Source organism: Carettochelys insculpta, chromosome 22 (assembly GCF_033958435.1).
Source record: "Carettochelys insculpta isolate YL-2023 chromosome 22, ASM3395843v1, whole genome shotgun sequence".
Taxonomy (NCBI): Eukaryota; Metazoa; Chordata; order Testudines; family Carettochelyidae; genus Carettochelys; species Carettochelys insculpta.
The window spans coordinates 7718122-7742826 of NC_134158.1; the positions used below are offsets into that span (position 1 = coordinate 7718122).

Here is a 24705-nt window from a genome sequence, read left to right on the forward strand (position 1 = left end):
TAGGCACAGACACAAACTTTACACACCACTCAAAATGAGTGAGTCCTGGTACCTAAAGTTGGACTCAACCCAAATACTGTATTTGTAAAGCCTCCAATAGACCTGTCCAATTCTGGTGCTGACAGGATGAATAGGTGACAATTCTAAAGGTACCAAACCCAGTTCCCCCGTTCACAGGCACAAAGCACAGCTCCTCTCTGCTCCTCTGAATTACCTGCTTTCGTCTTCACGGGGAAATCCTTGTAACAGGCACTTCCCCTTCCCAGTCCTGCCGACAGTGGTACATTTTGACATAAAGCTCACAGTGCTTCAGGAAAGAGAATCCTCTGGGTAGGACTTTCACAGCTGCCTTAGGGAGTTTCTATATTCGGTGCCAATGAAGTTAAACAGAAATTGCATCCAGACCCCTAAACCAACTTTCAAACCCCAGCTCCCTATAAACACCCAGATCACTAAAGGCCAATTTCTGGCCTCTGTGAGTTAAAAAACCCGCATCTGAGCACTTATGCTGCAGCAGAGAGTTCATTGTCCTACTCCTGTCGCAGGTGTAACCCAGGTAACTCCTAACCTTTGCATGGGCACAGCCACTGCTTTCCTCACTCACAGCTCCTAGCTGCAAGCCAAATGGGGGAGTGGGGCTGGGCCCTAAGAAACACATCTTACACTTTCTGGCTTCCTGCAAGAACTTAAGTTCCACATGTTAGTGCTCCAAGCACTGTTTCCGCTGACTTTTTCCATCCCTGGGTGGAAGAAATTTTGTTCTGTGCACCAAGGTGTGAGTGGATGTGCACCACCCATACCAACAAAGGCTGGTGACTGTGAGCACTCTGCTAATCAGCTGCGTGGCACCTGACTCTCACCTGAGAGGCCACCCAAGTGCTCAGCATACAGGCAACACCAGCTCCAAGCCCAGCCCACTGGGCCCAGCACAGCATTTCACACTCAGCAATGCTGATCCCCAGGGAACAGTTCACACTCACATTCAGTTGGACTCTCCAGTGAGAGCTGAGGGGTGAAACCACTTGATTCAGTTCAGACAAAGTCATAATTTATTCAGGTCCCCCATCACCCTCAGCCCAGCTCCTGCTGCCTGCAACTCCTCCGAACAACATCAAAACCCACTAATCCCAACGCCGCTACTAATCTCTCTCGCCCCCCACACGTTCACCCTCCTGCCTGCCCGACTCTCCTTACTTCACCTTTTGCTCTGTGCTGTCTCCAGAAGCAGTAACTGGCCAGGGAGATGAGAACAGCCAGCAGAGGCAGGATCACAGCCAGAGCCACCAGCCAGGGATTGATCCTTGGGAAAAACAGCTCTGCAAGAGAGAGTGCCCTTGACTTGGGAGCAAATATGTGCAGCATGAAGGCAGGACACTGGGCCAGTGGGGACTCTGACTACACAGGAAAATACACAGGTAGATGTGACACCTTTATGTTATTAATCCAACATGGTTCCTCAATGGGCGGGGGCGTGTTAGGGGGACAGGAGAGGACTCTGCTGTGCCAAACCTACCTCCAACTGGTGTCAATTCGAACATCCCCGAGGCCAGGGATAGACAGTAGGTGGAGTGTGAACCAAATGTGGGTGACCAGAAACTTTTGAATACACCCCACACTCTTTATTTACTTATTTTACCTTATGATATTCTCTGGAGTCTGGACTGTAACTCCTCCTGGACCAAGAAATTTGGAATTTGACAAAAAATAATGTACCTCGCACTACTCTGCTGTGCACTACCTGGGTGCAGGGACCCTGCAGTAGTGATCGAACACTTCGCTGGTGCATGTTGATCAGTTCGGGTTTCAAAGCAGGGTGGACTGAAGCCCAAGACAGAACTGTCGGTGCAGGCAGCAGTGCCCAGCAGGCCAGTGAGAGGCAGAGTTACACCCCAAATTGCCATGAATTGACCAGTGGACCAGCCCTGATCCTGATCGCTTTGCTGCAGAGCCCGCTAGTCTGCAAACACGACCTGAAAATCCCACCCCTAAACAGACGCGGGTTTGCTCAGAACTTTACCAGACATGCTCAGCACCTTGAAGATTCAGGCTACTAACGAGGAGACATGATGATAAATACAGGCTGCACCCCCTAAAACCAGCACGTTCTGGTTTGACAACATTGCTCCTGCACCAGAGAGCCCAGGCAGGAGGGCAAGCTGGGGCTGCAGCCAGAGCCAGAGCCAGCAGCCACATGGGTTCAGACGGCTGGGAAGCCAGTGGGAGCCGGGATCTGTGACCACAAGGGCAGCCAGGGAGTGGGAATCAGAGGACATTAACCTCCCTTGGTCGAGCAAAACACCTGGCTTGGGACCATGCAGGTCCCAAGGGTGCTGGACCAGGGAGGTGCAACCTGTACTCTCGGCTCCTGTCTGCAGCATCTCAGTCTATCTATACACAGCGCGGATGGCAACTGACCTGCTAAGGAAATCGCTGACTCTTTCTCCTGGTTGACACGGTGGTTCCTCACACAGCAGGACAGTTTCTGATTGGACTCTTCTGCTATAACAATGGCAATCTCTGTTTGAAACAGGCCGCTGTCCTTGGGGGAGATAGTTTCAGAGGCCGATGGTAAGCGCTGCCCCTGGTGATCTCTCCACTCAGCCTCAGGCTCTGGGTACCATCCGGATGATCGACACACCAGCCGGATCCCTCCCTCCTGATGTCCCTCCACAGAAATGACAGGAGCAGGGCCCAAACCTACGGAAGAAATAAATAAACTTCTGATAATTCTACAGTGTCCAGTGTTGAGCCAAAAGCTTTATTATACTGTTATCAAAAGCCATTTCCTGTTAAACAGAGACCTGAATGTGATTTCATGCATGTGTTTGATTAGTTACACTAGGTGGGTTCCAATCTGATAGAATTAATCTTAATGTTGGGGCTGTTGTATGCACAAACTTGGTCCAATTTAGTTGAGTGGTTCAGTAAATCCAGTGCAAATCCCTGTGTAGACACTCTGAATTCAAGCAATCGACTCAAGTAAAACTAAGGTAAGTTATTTGCAAACCTTTTAAGACTGTGCATACAGGGTCTGCACTATTTCATGAAACCTCTGGCACTTCTACCTACAGACAAATCATACATTAATTCACAAGGAAAACCAGACACTAGGGAGTTCAATGTAATCTCCATTGGAACATGGAACATCCGAACACTGTGGGCAACTGGAACGTAGAGCTGCTGCGGAAGGATATGGAGAGATACCAATGTGATACACTTGGACCGGCAGAGATGCGTTGGACGGCATCAGGAGAGATATGTGGTTGCAAAGTCATTTGGTCAGGAAACTAAACGCAGCATAAAGCAGGAGTTGGTTTCCCTCTTAGCAAAACAGCTAGAAGAGCATTATTAGGATACAAACCAGTGAGTGCAAGAATGATAGTCGTGCAATTCGAAGCAAAAACCACTCAACATCTCAGTCATTCAGAACAAAAAGCAGTCAAGTAGCACTTTAAAGACTAGCAAAATAGTTTATTAGGTGAGCTTTCATGGGATAGACCCACTTCTTCAGACTCAGTCATTCAGGTGTATGCACCCAAGTCAGACAGGACGGAGGAAGAGATTGAGCTATTTTATAAAGACTTGACAAAGACGGTGGGGGAGATACCGAAGAAAGATGTGCTGATCATCGAAGGAGATTGGAACGCGAAGATTGGAACAGATAATGAAGGTTGGGAGAGAGTCACGGGAAGGTTTGGATGTGGAGAAAGAAATGAACCAGGTGAGAAACTGTTACAGTTTGCTACAGAGCATGAGATGGTGATTTGCAACATGAGATTCCAACAAAAGGACTGTAGGAAGTGGACCTAGTGATCGAATGAGGGGAAGTCCAAGAACATGAGAGATAGGATTTTGATAAGAAGATGGATAACATCAGTACAGCAGTGCCGAACTTTCCAAGGAGTGGATATAGACTCAGACCACAGTCTAGTGGTCGCAAACATCAAGATAAAACTCAAAAGAAAATGTAAGACACAGTGTAAGAAAAGAAGAGATGTGGTGAGGCTACGTGAGGAAGAGACAGGGAATGCATACAGAGCAGTGCTCGAAGAGAAGAATAAGAATATCGGCACAGAGAAAGAGCTACATAAGAGAGTCGCAGGGATAGTCACTGCTATAGAAGAGGCAATTGAGCAGACTGTTCCAGAGGAAGAAAAGATCAATAAGAAGTGGATTACCCAGAAGACACTGAAGTTGGTTCAAGAGAAAAGAGCGTTGAAGATCAGAAGAGATGTGTCTGAGATGGCAGAACATCAATATAGAATGAAATGCAAAGAGGTAAGGAAAGCAGCCAGAAAGGATAAGAAGAAATGGTTAGAGGAGCAATGCGAAGATATCGAGAGGTATTACGGCGAGTGTAAGAGCAGGGAGGTGTATAAGACAATTAGGAATATTAATAGGAAATGGAACCGAAGCAGATGGCGATCAAAGATGAGAACGAAGAAGTGCTCATGAACAGAGAGAAGATTGTGCAGCGATGGACGAGATATTGCACTGATCTATACAAAGAACAGTTGGACCCGAGTGACTCAGAAGAGACTCACTGAAGAATTGAAAGAGAGATCTCCCCCGAGCATCGAGAATGAAACGAATATTTCAAAGGAGGAAGTAGAAAAAGCAGTGAAATGACTAAGAAAGGAAGTACATTGGAGTGCAAGAACTACAGAACGATTGCCCTAACGAGTCATCTAGGTAAGGTGCTGATGATCATACTGACTGAGAGATTAAGATCGCAGATAGGAGAACAGATAGAAGATGAGTAAGTGGGTTTCAGAAAAGACAGAAGTATCATATAGCAGATATTGGCACTCAGACTGATAGCAGAGAAAGCTTGACGAAAGAACAAAAACGTACACGCTCGCTTCGTTGATTTTCAAAAGGTATTTGACAGTGTAGATCAGAAAGTGACTTGCGCGGTGTTGGAGTCATACGGAGTGGATAGCAGACTAATATGGTTGTTGGAGTATATCAATGATAATGCGGAGGCAGTGGTGAAAACATGCAGGGAGTTAGGAAGTTGGTTTAACACAAGTGGAGGTACGAGACAAGGAGATCCAATATGGCCAAGTATCTTCATCGCACATCTGGAGAGAGTGACGGGCAAGATCAAGGAAGAGGTAGAAGGGATATCTGTGCACAGGAAAAGAATTAACAACTTGAGGTTCGCGGATGATATAGTTATCATTGAGGAAGACGAGGAGAAGCTAGCGAAAACAGTGCAGGTACTAAACAAAGAAGAGAAGTGGTACAGACTGATTGTGATCATCAATAAAACAAAAACAATGGTATTTGCAGATAAGGAAATAGGAAGGAAGATTAGTGTGGATGGTATTCAACTAGAAACTGAAGAGAAGTTCACATATCTGGGGAGCAACATAAGGTATGATCTAGACTGGAAGAAGGAAATAGCGACTAGAATAGCGAAAGCAAGAGCGAGTTTGAAGGCGATGGATAAGATCTGGAAAACCAAAGCGATTTGCTTAAGAATGAAGCTGAACATTTTGAAAACGTGTGTATTCAGCAGCATGTTGTACGGATGTGAGACGGGTGACAATGAAAGATTGGAAGAGAGGAATATTGGCATTCAAAACGAGTTGTTATGGAAAGATTCTGAGAATAGGATGGATGCAGAAGGTCACCAATGAGGAATTATATAGAAGATACGCCAAAAGAGAACCTGCTGCAGAAGGTTATAAAACAGAAGCTACAACTATTTGGACACATTTGCAGAATGGACGACGAACGAAAAATCAAGACCCTGGTATCCGGCATAATGGAAGGTTCGAATAGGAGAGGCAGACCCCACAGAGAATGGGTAGATGATGTAGTAGATTGGTGCGGAGCTAGTCTACAGAAACTAAGCCACTCGGCACTGGACAGGGAAAGATGGAAGGCAATAGTGAGAGAGACATCAGACACCAACGGGCGCTGAGCCCATGGTTATTGATGATAATGATATACGACTGCCAAGGGCGACAGCGAAAAACTCTCACTCCTCTGAGAGCCAGGAAATACATCTACACCCACAAAATACTAGAGCTTAGATAACAAGGAAATCCAGGGTTAAGGTAATGCCTTCTACAGCAGGCCACACCTTTACTGATGAGCTACACTGAAGTGAAATGAACTTAATGTGGAAAAAGAGGCTTCAATTTATCCCAGTCTGTGAAGTCAAAGTGATTGTTATTTTGATTGTGGCTGCTGTGCAGAGAAGGCCTTACACTGTTTGGAAATTTAACACAGAAGATCCTCCATGGGGTGGGAGAGAAGGGGCAGCTGTCTGGAGCCTTCTCTTGTCAGGATTCTGTTTTTAAAAACTCAGATTTGGTTGTCTTTATATAAAATGTAAATCCATAACAAACAAAACATATGCAATCAAATGATGCAAAAACATGCACTTCATTGAAGTTGCATGTAAATAACAAATACAACATGCATTCTCATCAAAATCAGAACAAAAGCAAAACAGAAATAAACAAAAAGCCTGACCCACAGAAGTCACACAGGGCATCAGTTATGAAAGTGACTCATAGCATAGGGGATATGGCCATCTGCTAGGCCAGACAGAAAAGAACTGCAACATACCCCCTTGGTGTGTGGAGCCAGGAAAGCCATGCTCACCCCACTGGAAGCAGAGGGGTGGGGCACAAGGTTTAAAAGACGGGCCTTCATTTCACTTGGGCAGGAGCCAGCAAAGGAGACAGATGCCTCCCGTTCTCTGCAGGGACTTGTGCCCAAGAGGGTCCTCTGTAGCACTGAGGATTGAAAGTCACTGCCAGGGCTGCCAACCAACAAGGACACTGAAGAGCTGCTGGGACTGCCAATAGCTGGGCAGCCTGGGAAGATGGAGGATACCCACAGGATAAAGGTGGGTGGCCACTTACCCATCTTAGGTCAAGAGGCCTGTGTTTGCTTGGCCTCAGCCTCAGCCATGACAACAGGCAACAGACTCTTCCATCCTGCCTATGGGCCCAAGCCCCTGATACTTATGTTCTGCCCTTCCCAGAGGGCTTGAGCTCCAGTGACTGCTCAATTCTCATTAAGGGAATTAACCTTTACAGACACATGGTAGCAGGGGATGTGTCCTCACTCCAAGGCTGATGGGGAGGGATGTCCATCGATGCTTACTTGACTACACAGATAAATAAGGGAGAATAGAATCGAAGCAAACAAGGAGATTACTGTATACTGCAGGTTGAATCTCTCTAGTCAGGCACCCGCGGGACTTGACTGGTGCTAAACCAGAGAATTTGCCAAACCATAGGGGATCAATGTTGTCTAGCAGCATTACCAACACTTCCACTGCTTCCTGGGCTCTTAAAAGACATTTAGAGGAAAAGTAGAGCTAAGTAACAGCAAAGGGCACTGGGAGTCAGGACTGGTGGCTGTCAAGAAACTTTATGGGACTGCTGGAAACTTGGCCACAGCCAGGAGAAGTGGGCATCTGGCTACTTAAAACTATGCTGGACCATAGATGTTGCCAGACCAGAGTGTGCAGGATCAGAGATGTTTACCCTGTAAACTGTGTCATCAAGAATGCTGGTCTATACAGAAAGTGACTGAAAAACAAGTACATTCTTTCTGCACCAGATGATTCCAGTGATGAATTCCGACAGGCCTATAGGAGCCTGGGAAACTGAGCCTTCCCCATTCTACCAAGGCTCATGAAGCCTTACATGGAAAACCTGGACAGCAGTAGACAAGGATTTGACACTAAGGCTATCAGCTGCAGCATGACCTGGAATGAGCCTTTGGCAGATCAAGGGTGTGCTGGTGCTGCCTTTGTGGCAGTTTAGCCATAAATGAGGAAAATATTCCCATGGTCATGGCAGACTGCTGTGTGCACCATAATATTTGTGAAGGCAAGGGTAAAAAGTTTCCCTGGGGTGGAGCACTGACACAAATCGTACGAGTGCTGAATCTGAGTAACAGAGACAACTGCTAGTAGAGGGGCACAAGGAAGGACTGGGAGAATCAGGGAGGTTTTGAAGCAATATTTGAGCAATGAACAACAGTAATATGTATTATACATCACACTGCCATGATTAACTCATTTCAGTTATCTTGTTTGGTCTCAACATTCTAGATTAAACTACTTCTGTGGTATTTCTACCAGCATCAATGACTTCAAGTAGGATGCAAATGACGAGTGGTTCTCCTGCAGAGACTGCTTTTACTAAACAACAATTAACACACACAGAAGGATTGGTGGGAAGGGAGATAACAGGGAAGGGCAGTGGAGACTCTCAGAGCTCTGCGTAAGTCCAGTTGTCCTTCTGAAAGTTGTGCAAATGGATGGGGTGAACAGGGCACAGAGAGATGCAGGAAGTTGTAAGGAATGTGTGAGCAGAACTAGTGGAGGGCACGGAGAGTCATTTTGCGTTGGCAGCAGGGGAAGGCAAGCATGCACATGCTCCAACTGAAGTGTGAGTAGGGATTTCAGCATCTCCGCTTGCTCCTCCATCACATTAATGGCTCACTCCTGTCCCTTTAGGATGTCCTCCTTACTTTCTCTCCTGCCTTTCCCTTTCACTCCACTTCCTGCCTTCCCTTTTCTCTGCTCCTGAGGACTGGAGCACTGCCTGGAACACGTCCTCCTCGCTACGCCTCGGTCATTTCCTTAGCTGGTGCTGGTGTGCTGCCAGTGTGAAAAGGAATCCCCCGAAAGGCCTCGTCAGCATTAGCACGGGAAACAGTACCAAAAAGTGTGATGATTAGTTCACACACAGCATCAATCCCTTCAGAAAAATTCACCTGCTGGTACATATCTCTAGAGGGTTCCTGTGAAATCTCAGTGTGAATTAACATACTCCTGTACCACACTTCTTCTCTTCACTGGGAAATGTGGAGCCCACTGCAACACAGCTAATCTTGCAGATTTGTATCCCTTCATCCACTTCTACAATACACAGACCAAAGAAGAGCTGAACAGCACAGAATGGAGCGGCACGACCTCAGAAGATCAGTTGCCTGGGCTTTCCTTTCCTGCATCATGCACACCAGAGACAACCTGCTGGACTGGCTGAATCTCTGAAAAAGAGAAGCTTTCTTGCCATGTCACTGGCAACCCTGCTGTGCGCTCCAAATCATCCTCCGCCTCCTTGACCATGACCTTGTCACCATGTTTGAGCCTGGTGTCCGATGTCTCCAGCCCCACCAAAGTAAGAACCAGGCACTTGCAGGTGGAAGCGGGGCCACTGCTGAGGATGGCGCCTAGCTCCTAATAGAAGTGGCAGGTCTTTGGTGCAGCACTGGAGACATGGTTTCCCCCGATGCCTTTTGGAATACCTGCCTCAGCTCCTTCATCTTTGCTTTGTGCTCTACTGTGTTGTATTCATAGCCTTGTCCTTCTGGTGCCCTTGCACTGCAGTTCTGGGGAGAGCTCTGCACACAGCTCCAGGAAGGTGGCTTTCCCCATCTGAAAGTTCAGCAACCACTGCCCATCATCCCAAAAGTGCACAGCAGTGTGACCCCACCACTGAGTGCTTGTTCCCCGAACCCCAAAACGCCGGCCCATTGAGCACTGCTGCTCCTCGAACGCCAACAGTAATCTGGTGTTTCTTCCACTACCACGCACAACATTGGCAGCTCTGATTCCTGCTCAGATGTGGTGCTCAGGACATACTGCACGACTGTCCACAAGAGTGGCCTCAGCAGAGCAGAGCAATGCAGGTTCCATCCTTTCCGGCCGAGATGGGAGACTCTCAGTAAACTGGGCCCATTCAGAAATGCCCTGAATTGCAGTCCAGAGCCCATGGACCGCTGAGGCAAAAAATGCATCATGTGACGTTGACACCACACGACTGATACTCTGCGACCGACTTGGCCGTCTCACGCCGCTTAGCTACAGAGGGTGATGACGAGCACAGTGGGATAGTTACCCCCATTGCACTGCTTGAATGACTGATGCGAAAGCACCAGCTGTGCACGCCTCCTGCTGCCAGAGGGCGCGTGCTGTGAAAATGCACTGCCGAAGTTACCACAGCACTTCTCCGTCACTGGCAGAACTTTTGGTGACGGACGTGACATTTGTTGATCCTGCGCCTGTGTTGGCCACAGTACGATTACGACAGGATTGCACAATCACGATGCATTTCGTACTAGATGCTCTCAGAAGGCGTCGTTTTCCAAGTTGTAAGTATCCCATGTGTGTGCATGGAGTGGTCTGAGCCGGGGGAAGGTCACAGCACCCAACTAAAGTCTCCGTGGTCTGTAAGTTCAGTGCTTTTCAGCAGGGCTGCAGACTGGGTATAAGCCCTGGCCCTAGGGCAGGATGGGGCATCCGTTAATGAGGTCCAGCTCCCTTTCGGATGGCTCAGCAGTCAAACAGTACACCAGTGGCTGCCCCGAAGCAGGGCAGAGCAGCAGGCACGCCCAGGGCCATAACGAGCGTGAGGAAAATGAGGCACTCACCTGAGGTGCCACACCTCAAAGCCGACTGGGTTACACAGCTGAGCAGCTCCCTCTGAGCTCCATGTTGTCCTTTAAGAGCCATTTGCGGCTCATTGAGCTGCTGGCAGTGGCAGCTGCTGCTCCTGCTGCTGCGGGGGCCGGGGGCAGATAACACAGAATAAGCTGCATGTGGCTAATTACACCCCTGCAGCTGCTGTGGGTGCTCATGCAGTGCCCCCTCCCCTGCCTGGGGACTTGCCAGCTGGGATTGTGACGGTGTCAGGGGGGCTGCAGGGTGAGTGGGACTCTGGGGACAAGTTGGATTTGAGGGCCTGGGGTGGACGTGGAGGGGCGGAGCAGGCTGGGGTCAGTCTGCCTCCTGCCCCTTCCTCCTCTTTATCTCTGCTACCTGTTCCCCTGGCTACTGCTCCCTGCCCTGATCCATGTTGGGGGGCAGGGTGAAGCCCTCCCAGCTGCTGGGTGCCAATCTGTGCAGCAGGCGTGAGGGGGAAGCAGGCACCAGGGTCACCTGAGCTGCCTCCTGCTGGGTGTGGCTGATGCCTCTTCCCGTCACTCACTTTCCCTCCCTGCCTCCTCACCTTTGTCCTCCAGCAGCAGCTGCCACCTTACGAGCCATGTACAGCTGGGACACAGATGTGCCCTGAGGTGAGTGCGTCGTCGCCCCACCCTTATTACAGCAGGTTGTGTCAGGAGCAGAGAACAGACTCCCTGCCATGGAGACTGGCAGAACCCTTGGGTCAGACATGACAGTGATCACCAGGGTGTGTGAAGGTGACAGCCCAGGCCACCCACAGAACAAGGGTGATGGGATGAGAACAGTTGGGAAGTCAGGGATGGTTCGTGAGGACCAAACTCAGTGTTTGAGCATAAGGCAGCTGTTCGCTTCACCGGCTCTAAACCTCAGGTCCTGGTTACAGAACTAGCTGTGCCTCTCCTGATCTCTCTGACAGCACCTGCAGGGCTCAGGCCTCCTGCCTCTACCTGTCCTGGGGGTGGGAATGTCTCAATTGTCCCTCACACAGACCAGGGCTCTGTGTATCAACATCTGTTACCCTGAACGGGCCAGAGGTGAGCCCAGATCAATCCGTCAGGGCGGGTGGGATCACAGCCACTGTTTGAGCCCCAAGTGCACACAAAACAGTTGTAATTACCCCAACATCTTCATGCCACCTGACTGTTGGAGGTATTTGTGTGTCTCTTTAACCCCTTGCTCAAATTACCTCACCTTTGGGCCACTAAACCCACCCGACTCCAATGAGTCACAGCAGTTTTTAGGATAATTGAGCGCACGTCCGGAGCTTAGAAAATTGAGAAAAAAAAGGATATTAAACAATAAACTAGAATCAAACTTGACCAGAGCTACTGCCCCAGGATGAGAAAAATCAGGTGTCATCTCACAATGAGCCCTCTGAATCCCCTTATTACCCGGTTGCAGATGTCAAAGTATCAGAACAAGTTACTGACCTGCCACCTGCAGTTCCAATAAAGCTTCTTCATAAAAGTCACTGGACCGAAAAAAACAGGTGTACCGCCCATCATCTGATAGCCGTATGTTGCGTATTCTCAGGGAAACTCTCCCACTGGTGATGTCGTCTTTGAAGAGCTCAGTTCTCCCTCGATATTCCAGCATCTGTTCTCCGTACTGATCCTGCCCGTCACCATAGAGGTGCACAACTGATGAATACCTGGATCGGAACCATCTCACCTCCATGGTCTCAGCGCTCATGTTGGGGGAGAGGTGGCAGGGCAGGACGGCCTCCACGCCTACCAAGGCAACGACTGGATGGTCAGGTCCAATCACTGTGAATTGTGCTGTGAAATATACAACGGAAATTAAATCAGCGAGAGTCTGGGGGCAGGTGATAGGAATAAGGGGATTTCAACGTTCTCAGGATCATTTCGAAAAGGACCTCAGTGTAAAGAAGCCATGCGCAAGCAAACCATGGCACTTTTGAAGTGTCGTTGCTGGCGGCATGCTGATGAGGCACTGAATATTCATTTCAGCATGTCATTAATATTCTTCGATATGGCCATTAGCATGGCCTTTTCAAAGTTTTCAGTTCGTGTCGACACAGCCACAGTGAAGCCTTGTCTATACTACCACCGGCCGTTAACCTACGTTACACAACTTCAGCTGCACAAACAATATAGCTGATGTAGACATGCCAGATTTGATTTTAACAAATAGGGAGGAAGTGATTGAGAATGTGAAAGTGGAAGGCAGCTTGGATGAGAGTGATCATGAAATCAGGGAGTTCTCAATTTAAGGAAGGGTAGAAAGGAGAACAGCAAAATAGAGACAATGGATTTCAGGAAGGAGGATTTTAGTAAACTCAGAGAGCTGGTAGGTAGGATCCTGTGGGACGCAAGACTGAGGAGAAAAGCAATGAAGGAGAGTTGGCAGTTTTTCAAAGGGACATTGTTAAGGGCCCAAAAACAAGCTATTCCACTGCGTAGGTGTGATGGAGTGGGGGATACCTGTGTGTGTGTGTGTGGCTCACAGAGGGTGTGAGGCTCCTGCTGAGGGTAACCCTGACGACCAGGTAACACCTTTGAACTGCAGACAAAGGAGGAGGTGGAGCCTGAGGGGTTTGAATTGGAACTGGGAGTTGGAAAGCAGTTAGTCTGGGCTGAGGGAGAGAGAGACAAAGGAGGGGGCAAGGCCCCAGCTCTGGGGGCCCCTCGGGGCCTCCTCTCCTCAACATGGATTGGACTGGCTGTCTCTGCCTGCTGTACTGACTCCTCTGCACGATGCTGTGTCCTGTCAGCTAATAAACCCGCTGTTTTCCTGCTGAGTGAGAGACTCTCCTGCCTGCAGACAGGGTGCAGAGCTTGGGGGACCCCAGAACCCTATCACACTGGTGTCAGAAGTGGGATGTTCTGCACCCCGAGGATGGAGCATCCATTAGTAAGTGACGGGCACCACGGAAGAAGAAGAGGGGCCTGTGAGACCCAGGTGTGCTGACGGGCAGTGAGGTGCAGTTTCCCAAGGTGGAGGGGCCTGCGGCCGAACCCAAGCAACTGTGGTCATGGTTCTCAAGAGGGGGTGCCGCACCCGAGCAGGGGTTACTCCTGGGAATCTGTTGGAGTCGGTCCCAGAAGGTGGAGGGGCCGAGGGCCCAACCCCAGAAACAAGTGACCCACAAGGAGGCTGACGCTGAATGAGTTCTTCCCAAGACAGTGTGCTCATGGTCCTTGAGAGCGGGTGTCACACTGAAGAAGGGGTTCCTCTGAGAGTCTGTTGGAGTCGGTCCCAGAGGGCAGAGGGGCCTACGGCCTAACCCCAGGGAGCTTGTGATCCGCAAGGAGCCTGGCACACTGAAGGGATTCTTCCAGGAATCGTGGGGTGCAGAGGGCATCAGCCTGAGAGCCTGCGACCACGCTCAGCAACTCCGCTGTGAAGTGGCAGCACCTGGAAACCGAATCGAGATTAAAGAAGCTGGACAAGGCAGCGTGGATGTGCAGTGGCGGAGCTGAGGGTTGGGGACAATCCTGCAGAGGTGAGCCCGGATGGGGGCAGGGAACCCTGGACTGCATGGAGCTCTGAACCGAGTGGCCTGCCAGAGCTCAAGGAGGGAAGGAGCGATTCCAACCCATCATCTACTAGTGGCCAAGACAGACCTGCGAAGAGTTTTCCAGGCCTGGGCCGAGGAAGGTGCCTGTGTGTCTGTACAGGAAAGCAGCTGATCCACTGGGAATGGCAAGTTCTCTGTGAGAGAAGCTGCTTCACCTTCTGTGTGTGTGTGGAGACCAGCCGGGGAGCTGGGGCAGGGACAAAGGAGAGAGTGTCTCCCATTGTCTATCTGTGTTGAACAGCAGCAGCAGCCTGGGGAGAGAGCAGAGCCTGCGTTTGGAAAAGGTGCCAATGAGGAAACTAGCCCATTGTCTGAGGAAGACTTACCCAGCCTAGGGTGGCTGGAGAAGGAACCACCAGGAAAGAGCATTCCAGGTGTGTCTCTGAATCCAGCCATGGGGGCTGGAGCAGAGGGAATGGCTCTGGGATGGGCAGTGGTATCCCTGCTAAGGACACTGGTCCTTGGTGCAAGAAAAGTGCTTCTGCTTCTGGGGAAGTGAATCCTTTGCCTGAGCCTGTGGGGGCTCGAGATGGGGCCAAGATCCCAGAGCTGGATCTGAGGGCAGATGAAGCCCAGATGGGAAGTGGGCCTACCTCTGTGTCTCTCAGGGGGGATGATGCATTAACTTGGTCTAATCCAGTTAGTATCATCAGGGAATCCCAGAGACCAGACGATTCTGGTACTTGTTCTTTGCCTGATGCTGAGGTGTTACTGGGAGGGGGTGAGAGGACTCTGTCCTACCAGAGTCACCCTCTCGCCAGGACACAAGAACAGACAGGCAATGGAGTTACGCTGACTGATGAAGATAAAGGAGCTGGTAGCAGAAGGGAGGAAAGGGACCCTAACCTTCTGTCCAGTGGTACTGGCTGTCTGCCTGGAGGGGGATTACGTGGGAATCTGCCTGATGGGCTAGAAGTGATCCTGGGTGTAGGTGAACCCCAGAAGCTGGTTGTGGCTCAAGGGAGCAGTGCCCCCGTGGAGGCAGACAGGGGTGAGTTGTTGTTTGGGGGAGCTCTTGAGGAAGAGAATTTCCCTGAAACTTTTCCTGAACCGTCTGTGGGGACTGCAGAAAATGGGAGTGAGGTGAAGGAGAGTGAACAGGAAAGGTGCTTGTCGTGAGAGCCGGAGCAGCCCTTTGCCTGGGGAGAAGTTTGTTTCAGCTCCTGATGGCCAGGATCTGCCTGAGTGTGAAACCACTGGCTGTGCTCTGGAAGGGTCCAAAGCAGGCAGGGTAAAAGTTTCTCAGGAATTGGAAGTTGGTGCAAGTAAAGTGAAAACTATCAGGGAATATGAGCAGCCCTGTAAGAACCAAGTAAAAACAGCTGCACAGTCAGTCTCTGTAGGATGCAGGAGAGCGCCAGCAATTCCCCATCTCCAGATGGTGGAAACACTTATATTCTCATACTGGATTCGACTTCTGATTCCATGGGGAGGCAGTAGTTGGAGGTGGAAGGACAAAGGAGCTGTGGGCCTGGTGGGCCAGTAAGGGATAAACAGGGATTCCTCCATGTGGATTCTGCGTCTGGGACTCACAAAACAACTTTCAGAAAGCAGTTTGGTTTGCAAATTTCCAGGCTGGCTGGCAGGGGGAAGTCTCCCTGAGATCATCAATGGCCCAGCTCTTGTTAGAAGGGAGGGCACAGCCAGAGAGATCAGATTTCCACCCCAGGGGGCAAGAGAGAAGATTAGAACTTGATGGTGCTAAGAAAGGCCTCAGCCATTTATCCCCAAAATACCAGATTCTCAAGGATGTTGCACAAAGGTTGTGGTCTACCAAAGAGCAACGTAAATGTACAGTTGCAATGGGTTTGTTCTGTTACTCACGCTAACTGCTGTAACCAAGGGGTGCTGCTACCAAAAGCTGTAGAATTGTACCATGTACTGAATGTTTGGAAAGAGCCATTTGACATGATGACATTGATGTAGAAGCATGAATTGTATGTTGAAGGAGTCTGTAACTCTGAAATGTCACCATTGTTCCCTGTAACTAGTCTTGCAACCTCTCACATGAGGAGGAACATTCCAAACCTATTGTGTGGCATGGAAGGGGAAACTGAGGCACACAACCATTTTGGTGGTCTGGCTAAATGCCAAGGGTGGAAAGCATTTGTACCTTCTTTTACTGGACTGTAACTGAATTCCAGATATTGGCTGGAGCAGCTGTATGGGCTGGTGGTCAGACAGGGCAGGGCCCAGACCAGAAAAGAACTATCTGATCTGTTGGTGCTGCAGCATCTGTATGGGCTCTGCCTGCCCGACTTGAGAACGTGGCTGATGGACCAGAGACAGAGGCAGGGAGACCGACCAACCTGAGGGAACTAAAGGGACTTGTCCGGCTGCATCACATGAAAAGGGCCAATTCCAAGCTCCTGAGTTGAAGCCTCCCCCAGCAGGATTATGACATGGAGGTGGTGCACATCAAGGGGAGCACTGAGGGTACAGCCGATGCCCAATCACGAGGGGAGGGCCCCGAACTTCCCCAGGTCACTGGCTGAGTGACCCCGCTCAGTTTGGTCTCGAAGGGGGGAGAGATGTGATGGAGTGGGGGATACCTGTGTGTGTGTGTGAGTGGCTCACAAAGGGTGTGAGGCTCCTGCTGAGGGTAACCCTGACGACCAGGTAACACCTTTGTACTGCAGACAAAGGAGGAGGTGGAGCCTGAGGGGTTTGAATTGGAACTGGGAGTTGGAAAGCAGTTAGTCTGGGCTGAGGGAGAGAGAGACAAAGGAGGGGGCAAGGCCCCAGCTCTGGGGGCCCCTCGGGGCCTCCTCTCCTCAACATGGATTGGACTGGCCGTCTCTGCCTGCTGTACTGACTCCTCTGCACGATGCTGTGTCCTGTCAGCTAATAAACCCGCTGTTTTCCTGCTGAGTGAGAGACTCTCCTGCCTGCGGACAGGGTGCAGAGCTTGGGGGACCCGAGAACCCCATCACAGTAGGAAAGATAGAAAATGTGGCAAAAGATCACCTTGGCTTCACCAGGAGACCTTGCATGATCTCAAAATCAAAATGAAATCGTATAAAAAATGGAAACTAGCACAAATTACAAAGGATGAATATAGGCAAACACCACAGAAATGCAGGGGCAAGATTAGAAAGGCAAAGGCACAAAATGAGCTCAAATTAGCTCTAGGCATAAAGGGAAACAAGAAGACTTTTAAAAAATATGTTAAAAGCAAGAGGAAGACCAAGGATAGGGTAGGCCCATTGCTCAGTGAGGGGAGAGAAACAGTAATAGGAAACTTGGAAATGGCAGAGATGACTGCTTTGTTTCGGTCTTCACCGAGAGGGCTGAAGAAGGAATGCCTAACATAGTGAATGCTAGTGGGAAAGGGGTAGGGTTAGAAGATAAAATAAAAAAAGGACAAGTTAAAAATCACTTAGAAAATTTACTCGTCTGCAGGTCACCAGGGCCTGATGAAATGCATCCTAGAATACTCAAGGAGCTGATGGAGGCGGTATCTGAATCATTAGCTATCATCTTTCGAAAATCATGGGAGACAGGAGAGATTCCAAAAGACTGCAAAAAGGGCAAATATAGTGCCCATTTATAAAAAGGGGAACTAGAGACCAGTCAGTTTAACTTCTGTGGCAGGAAAGATAATGGAACAAGTAATTAAGAAAATCATCTGCAAACACTGATAGGGAACAGCCAGCATGGATTTGCAAAGAACAAATCATGTCAAACCAATCTGATAGCTTTCTTTGATAGGATAATGAGCCTTGTGGATAAGGGAGACGCGGTAGATGTGGTGTACCTCGACTTTCTTAAGACATTTGATATGGTCTCGCATGATAGTCTTATCAATAAACTAGGCAAATAGGACAGGTGGGGCAACTATAAGGTGGGTGCAAATCTGGCTGGGTAACCTTACTCAGAGAGTAGTTATTAATGGCTTTCAATCCTGCTGGAAAGGTATAACAAGTGGGGTTCTCCAGGGGTCTGTATTGGGACCAGTTCTGTTCAATATCTTCATCAACAATTTAGATATTGGCATAGAAAATAGGTTTATTAAAGTTTGCAGATGATACCAAGCTAGGAGGGGTTGAAACTGCTGTGGAGGATAGGGTCAAAATTCAAAATGATCTGGACAAATTGGAGAAATGTTCTGAGGTAAACAGGATGAAGTTTAATAAAGACAAATACAAAGTGCTCCATTTCAAAAGGCACAATCAGTTTCACACATACAGAACGGGAAGCGACTGTCTAGGAAGGAATATGACAGAAAGGGATCTAGGGGTTATAGTGGACCATAAGTTACATATGAGTCAACAGTGTGATGCTGTTGCAAAATAGGCAAACGTGATTCTGGGATGCATTAACAGGTGTGTTGTGAACAAGACACAAGAAATCATTCTTCCGTTCTACTCTGTGCTGGTCAGGCCTCAGTTGGAGTATTGTGTCCAGTTCTGGGCACTGCATTTCAAGAAAGATGTGGAGAAGTTGGAAAGGGTCCAGAAAAGAGCAACAAGAATGATCAAAGGTCTAGAGAACATGACCTATGAAGAAAGGCTGAAAGAATTGGGCTTGTTTAGTTTGGAAAAGAGAAGATTGAGGGGGGACATGATAGCGGTTTTCAGGTATCTAAAAGGGTGTCATAAGGAGGAGGGAGAAAACTTGTTCATCTTGGCCTCTGAGGATACAACAAGAAGCAAGGCAGCTTAAACTGGGCTTAAACTGCAGCAAGGGAGGTTTTGGTTGGACATTAGGAAAAAGTTCCTAAGTGTCAGGAGCTGCGTCTACACGTGCACGCTACTTCGAAGTAGCGGCACCAACTTCGAAATAGCGCCCGTCGCGGCTACACGCGTCGGGCGCTATTTCGAAGTTAACTTCGACGTTAGGCGGCAAGACGTCGAAGTCGCTAACCTCATGAGGAGATAGGAATAGCGCCCTACTTCGACGTTCAACGTCGAAGTAGGGACCGTGTAGACGATCCGCGTCCCGCAACGTCGAAATTGCTGGGTCCTCCATGGCGGCCATCAGCTGGGGGGTTGAGAGATGCTCTCTCTCCAGCCCCTGCGGGGCTCTATGGTCACCGTGGGCAGCAGCCCTTAGCCCAGGGCTTCTGGCAGCTTCTGCGGCAGCTGGGGATCTATGCTGCAGGCACAGGGTCTGCAACCAGTTGTCAGCTCTGTGTATCTTGTGTTGTTTAGAGCAACTGTGTCTGGGAGGGGCCCTTTAAGGGAGCGGCTGGCTGTTGAGTCCGCCCTGTGACCCTGTCTGCAGCTGTGCCTGGCATCCCTATTTCGATGTGTGCTACTTTGACGTGTAGACGTTCCCTCGCTGCGCCTATTTCGATGTTGGGCTGAGCAACGTCGAAGTTGAACATCGACGTTGCCGGCCCTGGAGGACGTGTAGACGTTATTCATCGAAATAGCCTATTTCGATGTTGGCTGCACGTGTAGACGTAGCCAGGGTGGTCAAACAGTGGAATAAATTGCCTGGGGAGGTTGTGGAATCTCCATCTGTGGAGATATTTAAGAACAGCTTAGATAAATGTCTATCAGGGATTGTCTAGACAGTACTTGGTCCTGCCATGAGGGCAGGGGGCTGGACTCGATGACCTCTCAAGATTCCTTCCAGTCCTAGTGTTCTATGATTCTACAGTGGTAAGTGAACGGCTGAGGCTCTCGTTTTGACTCTTCTGATTTTGGTAGGCTACCAGAGTCAACGGGAGAGTGAGTGGCATTTGATTTTTCTCATCTATGACTATGTCTGTACTGCAGCATAAAGTCAATTTTAAGGCACTTAGCTTGATTTTAAAATTGGACTCTCTTCACTGCAAAAGCCATGAGGTCAATTTTAAGGAGAGCTAAGGCTGACATTCTTGCATCCACCACCCAATAAGGCGTAACACCAAGTTCAACTTTAAAATGTCAGATTAATGCTAGTGTGGAAACAGCTCCTACGCATGAAAGGGATTTCCATGAGAACCTCCGTCTTCACTGACAGGTGCAAGAGGGAGCACATTGCCAGTGGTTCAAATGGCTTTCCAGTGAGAGCTATTAGAACAAGATTTAGTTCCCATGCTGAGGTGGGGGATCTAATAGGTGGGAAGTTATTCTGTAGTCCCTTCAGGAATTTAACAGCTGAGTGCTTAAAAATGGAAGAACTGGTGCTTGGAAGGTCTCATGCTCTGATATTTGCTAAATGAACTTTTACAGAGCTGAGGGAGAGGCCTGACTTCTTTAGATGGAAGAGGTACTGTAGGATTTCTGATATTGAAGTAAACGCAGGAGAGAGATGTCGAGAAGTGCGCTAGGTAGTGAAGCAAAGTCATTTCTGATTATAGGTTTTTTCTCATAGGTTCTCTACAAGAGTTGAGAAGAATTTGCTGCATCTCGGGTGAGAATGTACTGTGTAATGAGCCATCTAGGAGCCAAGCCATGAGGTATAACTTGTGCTCCTCTGGAATCTGTGGATTGGATGCTGGGAAGAGGAGCAGAGCAGTGACTGGAAGGAACCTCCAGAATGGGTTTATTTCTACAATGTAAGAGTACCAGGGTTGTCTGGGCCAGTTGGGAGTTCTGGGGATAACTTTGCCTGCCTCCTGCCTTATTTTTAGAAGGTTGCAGAGAATGAGTGGGATTGGAGAAAATGCGTAGAACAATGGGGCTGCCCATAGAATGGAGAAGGCATCCCCTCGGGAGCCCAGGCCCAGTCCCGCTCTCAAGCAGCAGAGGCAGCATTTGGCATTGTAGCAGGATGCAAACAGGTCTGTGGTGGGGTATCCCCACCTCTTCAACACAGGTTTGAGATAGCTTGTGTTGATCCCCCACCGGAAGAAGTGGAAACTACAGCTGAGATTATCAACAAGAGTTTTCACCTTGCCTAGAAGGTAGCTGGCAAAGAGAGTAACGTGGTACGGGATGCACCATGGTCAAAGTCAGCTTACCTCCATGCACAGTGGGAAGGATCAGGCTCCGCTCTGTCTGTTGATGTAAAACACTTTAGAAATGTTGTTGGTTAACACCTGTACCGTCTTTTTTTAAGACGTAAGGGATAAGAAGTGCTGGCATGCTCTGCGCACCAGGAGATTTATGTGGATCCTAGACTCCTCTGGAGTCCACAGGCCTGGGGCAGTGTGTTCTGGGAGGTGAGCTTCCCAGACGAGGAGGGATACAACTGTTGTTAACGTTCTAGCTGGAGTCAGTTTTCGAAAAGGCAGGCCCCGAGTAGGTTGTGGGCTGATAGCCACCATGAGAGAACATGTATGACCTGGAGGGAAACACTGAGGCATGTGGGAGCACGAGCACCTGGTGGCCGGGCCTCACTCGCAAGGCAGAATGACCATACACTCCATCTTGGAACGCTATCATACAACGGCGGGAAGGTCTGAAGTCAGGCCAGGAGAAAGAAATCACAAAGTTGACAAGTAGTTGGAGAGTCCCCAAAGAGAACATCCTGACAAGCAGATAGCAAGCCCCCAAAGAGAACAACTGGGGCTAGTAGCTGGAAGCCCCCCAAAGAGAACATCTTGGTTGTACAACATCAGAGGGTCCCAGGGGAGGTTCAGAAAAAGACCGAGGACAGAGGAAATCTTGTAACACATTCTGACAGGCCGGGAGGATAGAAAGCCCAAATTAGGTAAAAAATGCTTTAATTGGCCAGGTATCGAACCCCCAAGTAAGAAACAGTATAAAAGGTGATTTAGCAGGAATAAGGGTGTGGGCTCCTGGACACAAGGCAGATGCCAGCAACTTCCAGTCCAGAAAGCAGACCCCGGCCTGATCACCCGGACGTCACCACCACGAAAGGTCCCAACCCAGCCGTATCTCTGACTTGAAGGGCCGCTGTAACGTAGTTGTTGGTGAGATGTGGGAGCATTGGATGTTATTGGTAAGTCACATGTAATTATATACAGCTATATGTAACCTAGTGTTTAGCCTATGCCAAATAAATAACTATATATGTATATATATATATAGATATAGATATAACAAGTGTTAAGTATTTGTAGTTATGAATAAATGAATAAATCACTATCGGTAAATACCACTAGCTCGACTAGCTGGGTCTGTATAGAGAATTATTGGGACTTAGAACAGCCACAGGGCATTGTGGTGCTCACAATCGGAGTGTTATTGTTCCTGGTACTCATAATACTGTGGAAACCTAGGTTTTAAAGTGGATACACTGAATCACATATTGCTGCTACACTATATCAGGCTGCTATAAAGGTGGGGTGGTCAGTCCCGGGCCACCCGACTCCCCCGGCTATATCACACCCCACGCGCACCCACGGGACCCGGAGTAGGTCAGCACATCGTCAAGGCAGAGCGACCAGAGGAGTGAAGCGAATAAGGGGCTGCAGACAGGGGAGTTTAAGAGGGAGTTTGACAGAGGGAGGCCTATGATGGCCAGGAAGACTCGCAACACCTGTGCCAGCACTACTACTGTCTCCTCTGCCTGTAGCCAGACTGACTGCCTGACCATGGACGCCTCTACCCAGATCCTGGTGTCATTTTGCACAGACTGTGGCTTGCAATTCCCACTTACTGATATCCAGGCTTGGGGGGACCATCCAGTGCGAAAGGTGCCTGCTGGTGGAATCCCTCAGGCGGCAGGTGGGAGAGCTACAGGAGGAGGTGACTAGGCTGAAGACTATCTGAATCCACGAGCAATTCCTGGACAGTATTCATGTGGAGACAGCTGAGGTAGCTGTCCCACTACACAGGACTGCTGACACACCACTGGTGGAGGAGGAGACGGCTCAGGGTGGACACTGGCAGCTGGTTACTTCTGGCACTAGGCAGTGCTCCACCCCTGCTCCCAACCCTCCCACCGTGGTACTAGGAAACCGTTATGCTCTACTCCATACAGGAGACAAGGCACACCCTGTACAGCAGAGGAGAAGCCTCGTACCCCCAAGGCTGGGAGGTCAGCTGCCATCACTGTGAGGAGGAAACGTAGCTGTTGGTGTTATGGTAGGTACCGTTGGTGCCGTGTCTGGCTTTCCAGGTGATTTGCTCTGCAGTTCTGGTGCTGACAAGGGGGGCATAGAAACCTCTAGGAGCATTGGTGCTGCCCGCGTGCTCAGGGCCAAAATGGTTCTAGTCATTGCCAATGGTCTGCTTGGTGGTGCCAGAGTTTTTAGTGCTGGCAGTGCTGATTGTGCCAAATGCTTAGAGCTAGTTTTAGCCTGGGCTGTAGCTGCTTGGGTAACCTCAGTGCCAGAGGTGCCCAGAGCTTCCTGGCCCAGTGATATACGCTGGTACCAGGGTATGTTTATCTCAGTAGGACGACTTCTGATGAGGCAATTTGTCCCTTGATTCTGACGGCCTCTTGTTGGCCATTGAGGAACCTGGAGCTGGTTTGGTGAAGGCTTATCAAGTGGGACGGGTGATTCCAGCGAAGCCCTAGGAGAAGGCTCTAGAGGTGGGAGGAAACGTTCAGGGTCTGATACAGGCCTCGTAGAGTTTTCAATGAGAGTTTCAGGCGGAGCGCTCGAGCCTTCCTTGTTCTGGCCATGGCCTGTCTGCAGTGGGGACCTCTGGAGGTGCAGTGTCCTTCTCCCAAGCTCCCTCACACATTGAGAATGTCCATCCGAAACCAGCATGGACATTCTACATGTCGCGCAGCTTTTAAAGCCTCCAGATCTGGGCATGTTTTGTTTTTAGTGTAGATCTTGTGGGGCTGCATTACTAGCTGTCCAGGGCTGCATGCGGCCTGCGGGTTGGACACACATGGTGTAGAGTAACAAGTAATACTAATTAACTGAACTCTGCCCGTAACTATAAAACCAGTAAACTAACTATGATAGAGAAATGGATTTCAAGGGAACAGCAATGGGTTCCGGCCAGTGCCAACGGCAGCAGAGAAAGAACTGAGGGGTTGGTGGGTTGTGCGTGTGCAGTAGGTGTCACGCTTGGCGCCTGTCAGTCACTGCACAGCTGCAGCCTGCCAAGGGAACTGCTGCAGTAAATCTCCAACCCTGGCGCATCAGTACTACAGTAACTACGTGGGGCAGCCATGGGGACACTCCTCGAAGAAGATGTTACCATAAACCCATTGAAGATCTGGTCCCATTACATTCTTATTCTGGATTCTTATCTGGGACAAGAGACTCTTGGGTAAGGAGAAGGGTCCAAAGTCTGTCGGACCTTTCCCGAAGACAGTGGCTCTCAATCGTCTTGGCTCACAGCCCACCCCGCTGAACACAAACCTTTCCATGGACCACCAGCCAGACACTCAGGACGACAAAATGCATTTGTGCATTTCTAAATACCTTACACACTAAATTGCTCCTATTCATCTTCTGCCGCATCAAAACACAGCTATACCGCTGTAACATGGAAGGGTGACCACGGGGCTGGACAGCCAGGGTGAAGCTCCACACTGCATGGTGGGAAATGAGTCCCAAGCCCATGACTCACCTGCAAGATTGTCCTGGACAGCTAGTGGTCCATGGACCATGCTTTGAGAACCACTGCTCTAAGCTTCTGCTCTCTTGAGTAACAGGCTCTGTCCGTTTGTAACCCAAGATCCCAGTGTGACAGGTTGTATCACAGAAGTCCCCTTGGGATTGTTCCCTATTATGATCCGGACACTAATGTCCACCTACTTGCTTTCTGGGGCTCCCAACAACCCTGAACCACTGGGCCAGATCCTCTGGTCTCCCACAGACAAGGCACAAAGTTGGAGTTGCCACCTCCTGGCAAAGCAACACACACTTGAGCCACCTGAGTTCTGGAAAGATTCAGATCAAGGGCTCAGC

The 24705-nt window shown here is 49.4% G+C and overlaps 1 protein-coding gene across 4 annotated transcripts in view; it reads right to left on the bottom strand.

Moving 5' to 3' along the window:
* The window catches only part of LOC142024812 (butyrophilin subfamily 1 member A1-like), a 48515-nt gene that overhangs the window by 17810 nt on the left and 6000 nt on the right, over window positions 1–24705 (bottom strand). For all 4 annotated transcript variants that reach the window (XM_075017063.1, XM_075017062.1, XM_075017059.1 and 1 more), the window contains exons 3-5: window positions 11878–12225; window positions 2416–2697; window positions 1200–1316 (exon numbers count right to left, since the gene is read on the bottom strand). In XM_075017063.1, coding sequence (XP_074873164.1) covers window positions 1200–1316; window positions 2416–2697; window positions 11878–12225 — 747 coding nt within the window. The remainder of the gene's footprint in view (window positions 1–1199; window positions 1317–2415; window positions 2698–11877; window positions 12226–24705) is intronic.